The sequence below is a fragment of the Peromyscus maniculatus genome, chromosome 13 (genome assembly GCF_049852395.1).
Source record: "Peromyscus maniculatus bairdii isolate BWxNUB_F1_BW_parent chromosome 13, HU_Pman_BW_mat_3.1, whole genome shotgun sequence".
NCBI lineage: Eukaryota > Metazoa > Chordata > Mammalia > Rodentia > Cricetidae > Peromyscus > Peromyscus maniculatus.
In genome coordinates this window covers 4,551,926-4,564,996 of record NC_134864.1, presented here as the reverse complement: position 1 = coordinate 4,564,996, position 13,071 = coordinate 4,551,926, and the positions used below count along the sequence as shown (strand labels likewise).

The window sequence follows — 13,071 nt, the reverse complement described above, 5'->3', positions numbered from 1 at the left end:
TTTCAAGTCTCCAGTTGCCAAGGCAAGCTCCATTCTCTTGTCAATACCTCTGGGGGTCCCCTGAGGCCGAAGGTTCAGCTTGTAGTCAGGATGGTTCATTACTGGTTCCAAGGTAGCCTCTTCTCTCCAGATCCAGGAACCCACTACTATTCAGCTCAGAGTTCTTCCTGCCTTGAGCAGCTCAGTTGTCACGAGCTAAAATAAAAAAGAAACTATGACTAGAGAGCAGTTACCTGTGTTTTCCTTTGTCCCCTTGGAAATTTAGCACTTAGATGGCAACGGCAATATGCTGTTCTCCTGGGGCCTGGTGTCACACTCTTCTGGGTAGTTATACCACCTGTGCTGCATATTTATCCAAGGTCTTCACCCCCAAAGGTACACTACAATGCTCCTTTGGAGCACTTCAACTAAAAAGTTTCCATTAATGGGGCAATGAAGTAGAAAATAAGAAATTAGGCAACTATATAGCTTGTGAAATGAACAAAAAACAGGAAATAAGGTTTTAAAAGATGATTTTAAAAAAGATCTGGAATCTAAAAGCTGTAATGAAATAGGTACCAGATGAAAGCTTAAGAATATGTGACCCTGTTGCTGAGCCCTGGCCACCACTTGGACAATGAACACACCACCACAACTACTTTTTCATCTCTACGGCTGGTCACCAGTCCTGGAGTTAAATCTATACTTGCAAACTACCAAATCCTGCTAAGCAGCCACTTCTCCACAAAATAGATCAAGATGTCATTTTGAACCATATCTTCTATTCCTCAAATTTCCCCAGACAATCCTTACCAAATGGTCAAAGTTTTCTTTAAACTAAAACTGTTATTAACTCAGAGAAGAGACAAAACAAAGATAAAGGTAACAGTCCACTTCAGGCCACATGAACTGATTGGAAGATAAAGTTAATCCAAATACAAGGAAGAAAACAAAAGAGATATCCTCACAGTAACAAAAGGGGGATAGGAAAAGAACAGAGAGGATCTAGGTTATCTGAGGGTTCTTAAAGAAATGTACTCATTCCCTCATTAATTTAACAAACACGTGCAATGCACAATAGTTAGCAAAATGAAAGATAACTGGTCACTAGGGTTAAAAAGTCATATGGGTATGCCGGGCGGTGGTGGCGCACACCTTTAATCCCAGCACTCGGGAGGCAGAGCCAGGCGGATCTCTGTGAGTTCGAGGCCAGCCTGGGCTACCAAGTGAGCTCCAGGAAAGGCGCAAAGCTACGCAGAGAAACCCTGTCTCGAAAAACCAAAAAAAAAAGTCATATGGGCATAGCAATATACATCAGGAAGTGATAGCATCATGAGAACCTTGGGAAAGTTTTTAAGGAAGAGCTAAGACATTAAGATGTGAGGAAAGCATACTTCTGGCATAAGGAAACAAAAACCAGCATGCAAACAGAAAAACACAGGCAGATTCTTGCAACATTAATTCTATTTGGCTAGAGTCCTGTCTATATGGAGGAAGGCAATGGCAAGGAAATTAAAACAAGTTGGAAGGTCTAGAAAACAAGCTGAGATTTTCAAAGGCACTAGGGAGTTTCTGAAGCTTGAATGAGCAAAAGAGAACAATAGAGCATGCTGTTTTAGGAAAAGCCATGTTGGCACAGAAAGGCCGAACTCAATGGAATAGAGACAAGCACCTGCACTTTGTGGAGAAACGTAGGCAGGACAACAGGAACGGCTAGGACAGGAGTGATAAAAGTGGACACTGACAACAGAGGCCTCTGACATGGTCCTCCATAGCTCTGGCTGACTCACCTGGCAACCAGGAGGACCTGAAGCACAGCCAGCATGGAAATTGAGTAGGTTCCTAGTGATGAGGCTCAGCATTAGGGCTGCCCTAGTGTTAGAAAATATGGTAACTTCTATTTGGGGTACTACATGTGCATGTGGAATAATCCAACAAATACTAGAAAAGTGGAACATAATCTATAGGGAGACATTACCCAGCTATTACCTAAAGATGAGAATGGATAACAAGGGTCCACTGCAGCAGAGAAGGCAGTAAAATGAAGGATAATCAAGTAACCTTTACATTCCCATGAAGCAGAGACAGAGGCCCTGTGGCCCTGGGCAGGGACTGAGCACTCCTGATAAATCAGTTAGAGCTGCATTACAAATGCAAAGAAGTAGAAAATATAACAATAACAACAACAAAAACAAACAACAATAAAAATATAAAAATAAAGACATAGAGCCAGGTGGCAGTGGCACACACCTTTAATCCCAGCACTCAGGAGGCAGAGGCAGGCGGATCTCTGGGAGTTCCAGACCAGCCTGGTCTACAGAGTGAGTTCCAGGACAGGCACCAAAACTACACAGAGAAACCCTGTCTCGAAAAACCAAAAAATATAAATAAATAAATAAATACATACATACATACATACATAGAAAAGCGCTAACAAAGTCAGTTAATAAGAAAACAAGAAAAAGGTTTCCAAAGAAGAATTCGTGATCAGAATGTGTTCCCATAGTAAGTCTGAGCACAACAGCAGCATCAAACAACAAGAGCCAGAACTAAGAATGGGCTCTGTAGTGATCTGAATAAGAATGGCCCATGTATTTGAATGCCTTGTTACCAGGGTGTGGAACTCTTTGATAGGATTACAGGATTAACAGGTGTGGCTTATTGGAGAAAGTGTGTCACTGGGGGTGGGCTTTGAAGTTCCAGAAACCCACACCAGGCCCAGTTCTCTCTCTCTTTGCCTACTGATCAGCAACAGCTTCAGCATATGCCTGCCCACCGCCATGCTACCTGCCATGATGACAATGGACTAAAGCTCTGAAACGGTAAACAAGTCCCTCATTTAAATGCTTTCTATTACACGAGTTGCCGGGGTCATGGTATCTCTTCACAGCAACAGAACACTAAAACCAGCTCCTATATATCAATCCTGACACAGTGAGGAATTCAAAATTAAGCAGAGATACTAGCAGTTAAAGAAAGTGGGATACACAGGCCCAATTCGAATATCCCCAGATCAGCAGCATCTGTAGTCTCCTCACTATGGAAACCAGATTCCTGTCACTTCTACCTCAGAAGCACAAACATGTTTGGTTGGGTTCACCATTGCATCTCAGTGGCTCCCACAGTTCGTAGACTATGGGCCTGAGAAGTCACATTTCTTAAATAAACAGATGAGTGTTTCCATGAACATCAGTAACAACAGCAAGGGAAACAGGATCACTCAGAGAAACCACGTTTTTAAAAAGTCTGCGGAGAGCAGAAGAGACACAGGATTCAGGCAACAAAAGTAAAAGATAACTAACCAGAGAACTTTACCTTCCTTGTAGCATGTTGTGAAGGCTCGTGAACCCTGGAGAAACCCTCAACAGTCCCCTGACAGACTAAAGGAACATGACAATTTCTAGAATGAGAAGCAATGATAACAACGCCTAGAAAGGGGATCCCACCATGGACATGGCCAGTCTTTAAAGAGTTGGCTAGGGCTGGGATGAACCAGCAGTACCAACATGGTACCTACCTAAAGGCGGGCATGACAAGGAATGGAAAGAAGACACTACACTTGAGAAAGTCAATCTGGAGACAGCTCATGAGCACATGAAGTGGTATCTTGAGACCCTCTGGCCTCTAAAGCTGGCACAACACACAAAGCACAGCCTATTAGAACAGAAGACAAATTACAACAACACATACTGGTAGGAAATAGGGGAAGTAGGAAGGAGCCAAGGCAAACCAGGTACCTACAGCCAAAACTTGAAAAAGCAAGGTCCCACAAAGTACCAGTGACACACTTGAGGAGCTGAGACAGCCTGAGTTTTTGTCCTTTCTCCCTCGTGTTAGCCTCCTCTCACCTCTCAGGAGCAGAAGGACAGATGGATTCGTGAAGCTGCGCAATGAAGGGAAGAAAGGAGTCAAGTCAAAAGGTACTCTCTTAATTGATGACAGGCTAAACTCTGCAGAGCTGAGGAGTTGACAACAAGCAAGACCTGGGAAAAGTAAAAGAGGGCAAAACTAGTGCAATAATGAAGTTGGGGAAGGAGAGAGCAAAAACAAAAAACAATTCTATGACTAATCTCTGACAAACACATAGGTTAACCAACAAGCAGCAGTAAGCTACTTAACATCATCTTAAGAAAGCCAATGGCCTCCTATTTCATAGCACATGCTGAAAAATTCAGTTTGAATCAAGTATGTTTAAAATGAGAAAGACAAAGATGAGAGAGGGAGAGAGAAACAATGAACCAAAATGGTGAAAGAAGGAATTTGGCAAATATTATCCCCCAGAACAAAAACAGTAAAACTGTACAAAACTACTGAAATAATGTAAAGATCTAAATACTGACTAAAAACACACATCGAACTGGAATGCTGGTTCCTTGTAAGAACAGCACAAGTGTGTGGTATGCGGTGCTGCAAATGGAGGCTCTTACCACCCACGGCTGCTCCAATCCCACTGAAGAAACACACTCTGACAGCTGCAGTTACACTGCTGAGGAAACTGCGTCCACATGGAGAAGAATGTAGTCAATTCCATACATGGGGGGGGGGGGCAATAAACAACAGTGACTTCAGGGTCAAGAATTCAGATGAGGCCAACAGCAAAATTAACTCAAGTTTGCAACACCAGAAGTTTAACATGGGACAACAAAGGGATGACACAGGCAATCAGAACTTCTCAGGGGCTGAGATGAAGCATCCACAAGTCCCTAAGTCTGGTCTATAGAGGGTGGTGCACACCTGTAACACCAGCACTCAGGAAGATGAGTCAAAAGAATCAGAGTTTAAGGTAGGTTCTCCTCACACAAGTTCAAGTCAGCCTGACCCACATGAAACCATGTCTTTAAAAAAAAAAAAAAAAAAACTAAAGAGAGAGCAGGTGCGAAGGCACATTCCTACAATCCAAGGACCAGGAGGCTAGAAGGCAATCTGGCACGGTGATGCGTGCCTGCAATCAACAGCAGTACTCAGGAGGCTGAGGCAGGAAAATTGCTGAGAAGTTGAGCCCAGCTAAGTCTACAGAAGTGAGACGTTGTTTTAGAAAACCAAAAAGGAATGAAGAGTAGGAGAAAGGGAACGGACAGATTAGGAGGGGAAGAAGAGAAAGAAGTGAAAAGAGAAGGAAAATGAGAGAGAGAAAGAAAATATCAACTTTCTCCTGCTGGTCTAGAAGTCTATGCATGCATAAAACCCTAAACATAACCACAAACATGAAGGAAAGGATATGGAAAATGCCACAAGGAATCACTTCAGGAATATGAAGCCTTACAAATGCAGAAAGAAAAACCCATTGCAGAACAGTAAACCATCTCAACTTGGAAATGTACTCCCAAGCCTCAGAAGAACCACCTACAAAGGGTGGCAGCCTCCTTTCAAAGAATCAAAACATAACCTGTAACCAGTCACACAATAACCACTAAGATATGCTGACCAATCACTGGTTGGTCACTCTCACAGATTCTAGATTAAAGGTTTGGTAGCTGGATTGGCGTCCCAGTACCACTGCTAGAAGACTTGCCTGGTTATAGAAGATGGCTAGTTCAGACTTCATATCCCCCATTACTAAGAATAGTCTTCCCTAGGGTCACTCTCATAGATTCCAGAGCTTTCACTGCACTAGGCTTCCACATTGAGCCCCAAATGCCCCCCAATTCCAGCTGTCTCTCCCAGTACTCTCTCCCTCCATCCTTCCCCCAACCCAGCCTGACCCCTCCTATTCCCATCCCCACTCATGCCAGTTCACCTACAACATCTATTCTATTTCCCCTTCCCAGATAGGCCCATGCCACAAGAGAGAGCCCACACCTAACACTGCCTGGATGGCCAGGAACCAGAGGCTGGACAGCTCAGAGACTCCAGATAGAACCAAATACCACTGGGGAATTCAATAAAATGATTGCTAATGATACTCTGCTGTACTCCTAGATCTGTGCCTAGCCCAGTTGTCATCAGAGAGGTGTCATCAGCACTGATGGAAGGAGATGCAGCAGAGACCCACAGCCAAATACTAGACAGCCAGGGGAACCCTGCCGAAGAGGAGGATGAAGGATTGTAGGGCCCAGAGTGGTCAAAGGCACCATGAGATTACGACCCACAGAACAAACTAAGCATGGCTCATAGGGGATCGCAGAGACTGAATTGACAATCATGGACCCTGTATGGGTCTGAGCTAGGTCCTCTGCATATATTGTAGGTTGTGTAGCTGGGTGTTCCTTGGGACTCCTAACAGTGGGAGATGGGAGTGTCTCTGACTCTTTTGCCAGCTCTTGGGATCCTTTTCCTTCTCCTGGGTGGCTTCATCCATGCTTGATATGAGGGTTGTGCCTAAGGCCTGCTCTTTTTTTGAAGGGAAACAACAGAGGAATGGATCTAGGGGAGAGGGGAGGTGTGGGGGACTGGGAGAAGTAGAGGGAGGGGAAACTGCAGTCAAGGTATTACGTACGAGAGAAGAATAAAAGAGGGGAAAAAAGAGAAAAAAAGATATGCTGACCAAAGTAATTACCATAAAATCAGGCTGAGGGGGAGGCAGACATCTGAAAACTCACACTTCAGGAGAAAGAGACACTGGAATTAACTCAGCTAAGTCAGAAAAAAAAAAAAGGAAGGAAGGAAGATGAGCAGCCACCTCCAACTTTGAGAGGGAGAAAAGGTAAGCAGAGAACAGAATATACTATCAACAAAAGTCACAAGAGAAGCAAAGAATTGGGAAAGTAAACTAAACAGAGAAATGAATAGATTTAACAGTCTTAACAGTATGGAGGATCCTAGGTTTATAATTTATCCAAATAGGGCATCAAAGCAGCTATTACAAATCTACCAAAAGAAACCATAATTTAGGTATAGGGACAATGACAGAATATCAACGGAGAGATAAACTATTTTTAAATGAATTAGAAGACACTTGCCAGGTGGGAAATGCAATAACTGAAATGAAGAACTAGAGAAGCCCATAGCAGACTTCTGTTTACAGAAGAAATTTACTAAATCTAAAGATATACCAACTAAGACTATCTAACCTGGAAAAGAAAAATAATTTCATTCCAAAGCTGAAGCCTGTAACAGAACTTCACTCCACTGACTTATTTTAAACCTCAACTCCCTTAATATCCTTTGGACCAACAACTGAACAAACTATAAGAATGTCCATGTGTGGTCCACCCTTTGGTCTCAGGAAGAAATTCAAACTTCTCAAATCTAGGCAGCACACAGACTCTTTTCCCCAGGCCCCTAAGCCAGTCTAAAAGCCAAACCATAGTTCTGCAGCCTCACTCAAGCCAGCACAGACCGGCTGGGACTGACTCTGCAGTCTCCAGGAATCTCCCGGAGAGTAATGGTTTCTCTCAGATTCTCTTGGACTATGGGGTATTTTCAATACAGAAACCCCACCTGCTACTTAAGAAAGGATCCATTCTGTCTCCACAGGGTGACCACAGTCCAAGAGTAGAACAGAGGCATCCCTACAAACCTTATAGAAATTAAAAGGATTATGAGGGACTAGGATATAAAGATATAAATAATTAAATGCCAATTAGAAAACTTACATGAGTAGAAAATTAATAGAGAAATACAGACTACTGAAACTGACTCAAAAATGGTAAATCTGGGTATATAACAAGAAACTCCACTGATAACTAAAAGTCTTCCAATAAAGAAAAGCAAAGAACAAAATGGCGTATATCAAATACTGAATGAAAGAAAAAAACATACCAGTTTTTTAAACTTGTAGAAAAAAATTTTAAATATCATTCTGTGCAGTCAATACCAAAACCAAAGCCAAACACACACACACACACACACACACACATACACACACACACACAAACTATATGTATAGTTTGTGTGTGTGTGTGTGTGTGTATATATATATATATATATATTATATATGTATGTATGTATGTTTGCATGTATGTATCCTTGCAACAGATAAAATAGTTTGGGTTTAGTCAGGCGGTGGTGGCACACACCTTTAATCCCAGCACTAGTGAGGCTGAGGCAGGCAGATCTCTGTGAGTTGGAATAAGCCTGGCCTACAGAGAGAGTTCCAGGACAGACTCCAAAGCTACACAGAGAAACCCTGTCTTGAAAAACAAAAAAAAAAAAAAAAAAAAAAAAAAAACCGTTTTGGGTTTTAAAACTTTATTCTTAGGTCAGTATTTACTTTATTTTTCTGTAGGAATCTGGCAATTTATCTGTATGAGGGCAGAATGCTATCCAAGATACTCTCATGCCATCTGGTTTTTTGCTGTGCTGAGTCGGGGCTGAAGTTCAGGGTTTGTGCACGTCACACAAGTACCACTGTGCTACACTCCCAGCTGCTTCATTTGAAAATATCTTTAAGAACACTGTTTTCTTCAGTGATGGAAATTTGTATATCTGTGTTGTCCATCATGACAGCCACTAGTCATGTCTTTTGAACAAGTGTGAAACATTTGTATGCAGTCTTTGTTCTCCTAAGATTTTTTGACAGGACTCAGAATTCTAGACTCTCAGCTAGATTCAGAGCTTAAAATGTCATTCTGTCATCTTATTAACCCCTGTGTTTTTGTCAAGAAGTTAGCTGTTAGTCTCTAACTCTTTTGAAAGTATGATGTTCCCCATCCCTGGCACTTTGGAAACTTTTTATCTTTGGTATTCTGCAGACTTACCACCATATTCAAGGAATGCATTTCTTTTCATCCTATGGGGGGGGGTGTCAATAAAATTTCTTGAATCTGTTGTTTCATAATTTCATCAGTTTGGGAAGGTTTTCATTACCCTCTTTTCAAATGTTACTTCTGTGCATCTCAACCCTGTATAGGATGCAACTACAAACCTGATATCCTCATTATCTCTATGCCTCCCTCAAGAGAACACAGCTCTTCTGTGTTCTCCATCCTCTTCTCTGACTTTTACCACTTTACTAACTCTCCCTTCAGCTCTATCTAATCTTCTATTAAACTCATTTATTAATATCCTAATTTCAATCGCTTTTTTTTTTTTTTTGGTTTTTTTTTTTTGGTTTTTCGAGACAGGGTTTCTCTGCGTAGCTTTGCGCCTTTCCTGGAACTCACTTGGCAGCCCAGGCTGGCCTCGAACTCACAGAGATCCGCCTGGCTCTGCCTCCGAGTGCTGGGATTAAAGGCGTGCACCACCACCGCCTGGCTCAATCGCGTTTTTAAGACTAGCATTTTCACTTCATTTTTAAGGGTTTTTTTTAAAACATTTATTTGTTTATTTATGGAAGGGATGAGGATGTGGCATGGCACTATATGGAGGTCAGAGGACAACTCATCAGAGTCAGTTCTCTCCCTTCACCATGTAAGTTCTGATGATCAAACTTAGGTTATCAGGTTTGGCGCCAATTGTCTTTACCCACTGAACCATCTCACCTACCCCACTTTTTAAAATTTTAACATCTCTACTAAAAATATTGAATCCTGTCTTTTATCTTTTCAAATAATGTAAGCACAGACACACAAAGTCAGTTCCTAAAAACTGCAATACCACAAGTCCCTGTGTATACAGTAAGTTCTGTTGCTTCTACTTCATTTTGATCATGTTCTAAACAGGACATATTTAAAAATTTTGGTATAAGAATTAGATGCCTATAATAAAGTTATCATATTCCAAATAAGATTTGAATTTGTTTTAGCCAAGTATCTAAGAAAAATTTATATTAACCGTACTCACGGTAGAGTGGCAATCCTGTGGGATGGTACTACATATGTACAAATCACATGGCCTTCAGGGCCTCCATCCCAAAAAGGAGTGGCTCACCAGATCACACACACATCACGGAAGCTGCTAATCCCTAGTCCTCTAAGGTGTCAAATGCACTGCTCGGTTTTTCAGCTGATCCTTAAAAATCAGCAAATATTCACTGGAGTAACACAGTCCCGAATAATAGTCTTATTTTCCTGTTTTTATTCTCTCCTAGGTAACCTCTCCCGTCATGTCTCAAATACCTTTTGAGTAGATGTAGGAGTAGGAAGGCTGGCTTTTCTAGTTGATGTCTAAGGGAAGATTTGTCTCCATTTTCTATGCCATAACTGAAAGCGCAACCATCAAGCTCTTAATTGTCATTCTCAGTATCTTAACTCCCAACCCTCCTGCACAGACAGACTCTTCTCCACACCTCTGCTGGCCTTGCTTTCCTACACTAGTGGCCAAAATGCTAATTTCCTGTTTGTTCATCTTCATCCTCTGTCTACTCTAGAAAGTTACCACAACTACCTCTCTCCATAGCTGCCTTTCCAACAGCTCTCACCTAAAAACAGGGGCTTGGGCCTGCTCCCGTGCGCCCACTTCAAGCTGCCAGCAACTGTGTCATGCCTCTCATTCGGAGGTTAACAACGCAGTCTTAAGTCACAACCTCTGCTTCTCCCTTCACATAGTCTTTCCTCCCTGTTGGAACGTGATTTTGTATTCATCACTGTAACAAAACAAAGCTGTTGGAATTACTAGGGAAGAAAGGCTTCATTAATTAACTGCTAAGACAGACTCAAGCTTTGGGAGAATATTTTTAGTCTTGGGTTGGTTGAGAGTGCTTTTTGTTGTTTGTTTTGGTTCTGTTGTTTCATGTGAATGCAGATCACCCTTTGAGTACAAATGCTTCACCCTGGCCTCCAATGGCATCAATCTCCTGGCTCTTGAGTTGGACTCTCCCGTTCTCAAGTTTCCTGCTGGTCCTTTTCCTTCTTTTACCTCTGAGCTTTCTACCACACACAAGGCTCTCTCGTCTTAGACCGTCTCACTTCTCTCTTTAGAGTGTTAACTCTCCGTCTCTAACCCTGCTCTCCAAAGTTCTTCAACTTTCCAGCTTCCTGCTGAGTAATCCTGGCAAGCACTCAGAATGCGACATGTTTCTAATTCAATTTATTATTCTCTCAAACTAAATTTTCCACCTGTGTACTGCGTCCAGCTTCATGACATCATTACCATCCCTCAGCAGCAAACAGTAGTCGTCTCATTGTTTCCCTCCGTTACCATATTACCAAATTCTGTCTATTCTAATTTCACAATGTTCCTAAATAGATTCCTTCCTTTCCGGCTTGATTTTAACTGTCTGAATTCAGGTTACTGCAGTAATGTGGCATCAAGATGACAGAAGTTTCTTAGTAGATCTCTTACCCACTGACCTCTTCTTCAACAATTCATGTTCCAACTAAAACATAAAGGCTACTTTGAGGAGGGGTTCTAAACCTGCACGCTTCTTCCCTGGCTGCAACTGTGAACCCTAGCATCCCCTTCTAGTCTCATCTCTAAGAGCTTTTCAATATCACACCAGGTGAACTCCTAAGGAAAGAACTCGCTCACACTTGACATCAAAGCCTAAAGGTGACTTTAAAGTAAGTTGGGTTATAAATACAAACTCTGGGGGCCAGGGGCAGAAACAACTACCCATAAATTCTAATGAATAAAGAGACGGAGACAGACTGGCTGGCAGCACCAATCTGCTGAAGCATCTGGGGCTTCTCCAGAACAGTACAACTGAAGACAAGACTCTTCTAATCACTAGGAGCATCACCTAAGCCTCCACTGACCCCTTAACTTTGTCTATGTAAGAAAAACTCAAGGTAGCATCACAAAGACTGAAAAATGGGAACCACGATTTGAGCCATCTCTTACAGAAGACAAGAAATCTGAAACTAAAGCAGGGGGGCAGGGTGTTCGGACACTACCAATAAAATAAAAAACACCAAGCCTCTCAAGAAGAACTGAAAAGAATTCAGATCTACACAAGATAGTATTAACTATATTTAATACACAATACAAGGCACATGTACCTATAGTCAGCGACTTAGGAGACAGAGGAAAGAATACCTTCAACACAGAAGTCCAAGGGCAGCCTGGGAAAAATAATAAGATGTCTCTTTAAAAAATTAAAATTAAAAACTAAATAATAAAAACACCACAATCCCAAAATATCTGAAATATATACAGCCCAGAAAATGTGATCTATTCTAATGGGGAAAAATTAACACACTCCATTCTCAAATAACTCAGAGCTTACGATTATTAGAACTTTAAGTCAACTATGACTATGCTCACTGAGGTAAAAGACAGACACTTGAAATGACCATAAAAATAAGAGATCTCAACAAAAAAAAAATTATGACACAAATTTTAAAACTAATTTCTATACTATGTGAAATAAAATATTTGGTAGGTGAGTGTGATAGAAAAATAGAAAAGAATAAGCCGGGCAGTGGTGGCGCACGCCTTTAATCCCAGCACTCGGGAGGCAGAGGCAGGCGGATCTCTGTGAGTTCGAGGCCAGCCTGGGCTACCAAGTGAGTTCCAGGAAAGGCGCAAAGCTACACAGAGAAACCCTGTCTCGAAAAACCAAAAAAAAAAAAAAGAAAAAGAAAAATAGAAAAGAATAAAAGTATCTGTAACCTTCACTGACAGAAATCATACAGACTGAAAGACAGAAATAAAACTGAACCACAAAGATGAACTCATTGACTCTGGATAGCATCAAAAGCTCAAATATAAGGATAACTGGAGTTCCAAGAGGTGGAGAGGAAATTCCCTCAAAATTGAATAGTGACTTAAAACAGATTTGGCAAAAGACATACAGATTCAAGAAAATCAGTGGTTTCCAAAAATAAAGTCTCCAATGAAACTGCATCTAGCTTGCCATCAACAAGCTGCTGAAAAGCAGTCAGTCAAAGGAGCCAACTGCAAAGCAAAGGGAAAGGGCGCGTGGCATATGACATGCAGCACAAGGCACTTGGGAACAACACTCTGAATGGCAGATTTACTTTATTTTTATAATATCTTCTTCCATAACAGCTAAAGACAATGGAACAATATCTTTAAAGTCCTCAAACAAACAAACAAAGCCATCAACCTTGAATTCTATAGGCAGTAAAAATCCTTCACAAATAATGGCAAGCGAGAAAACACTTTGAGATAAGGGAGAAAGTCCATCCCCAGTAGAAACAGCTCCAAGAAACACCACCAGGAGCTCTGTGAGCTCAACAGAAGTTACATGGGCCTTTTGGAAGGAATATAAGCACCAGAACCATCTTGTGTATGTAAACTATACCTCAACAGTTATGGGAAATTATTCAAACTTACAATTATTCATATACTTCATGAAACTAATGAAGT

The 13,071-nt window shown here is 41.5% G+C and overlaps 1 protein-coding gene across 7 annotated transcripts in view; it reads right to left on the bottom strand.

The window, feature by feature from the left end:
* Positions 1-13,071, bottom strand: part of Dis3l2 (DIS3 like 3'-5' exoribonuclease 2) — a 322,923-nt gene that overhangs the window by 283,077 nt on the left and 26,775 nt on the right. For all 7 annotated transcript variants that reach the window (XM_006984206.4, XM_016002732.3, XM_076549508.1 and 4 more), the window contains one exon: positions 48-195. In XM_006984206.4, coding sequence (XP_006984268.1) covers positions 48-99 — 52 coding nt within the window. In that variant the 5' untranslated portion in view covers positions 100-195. The remainder of the gene's footprint in view (positions 1-47; positions 196-13,071) is intronic.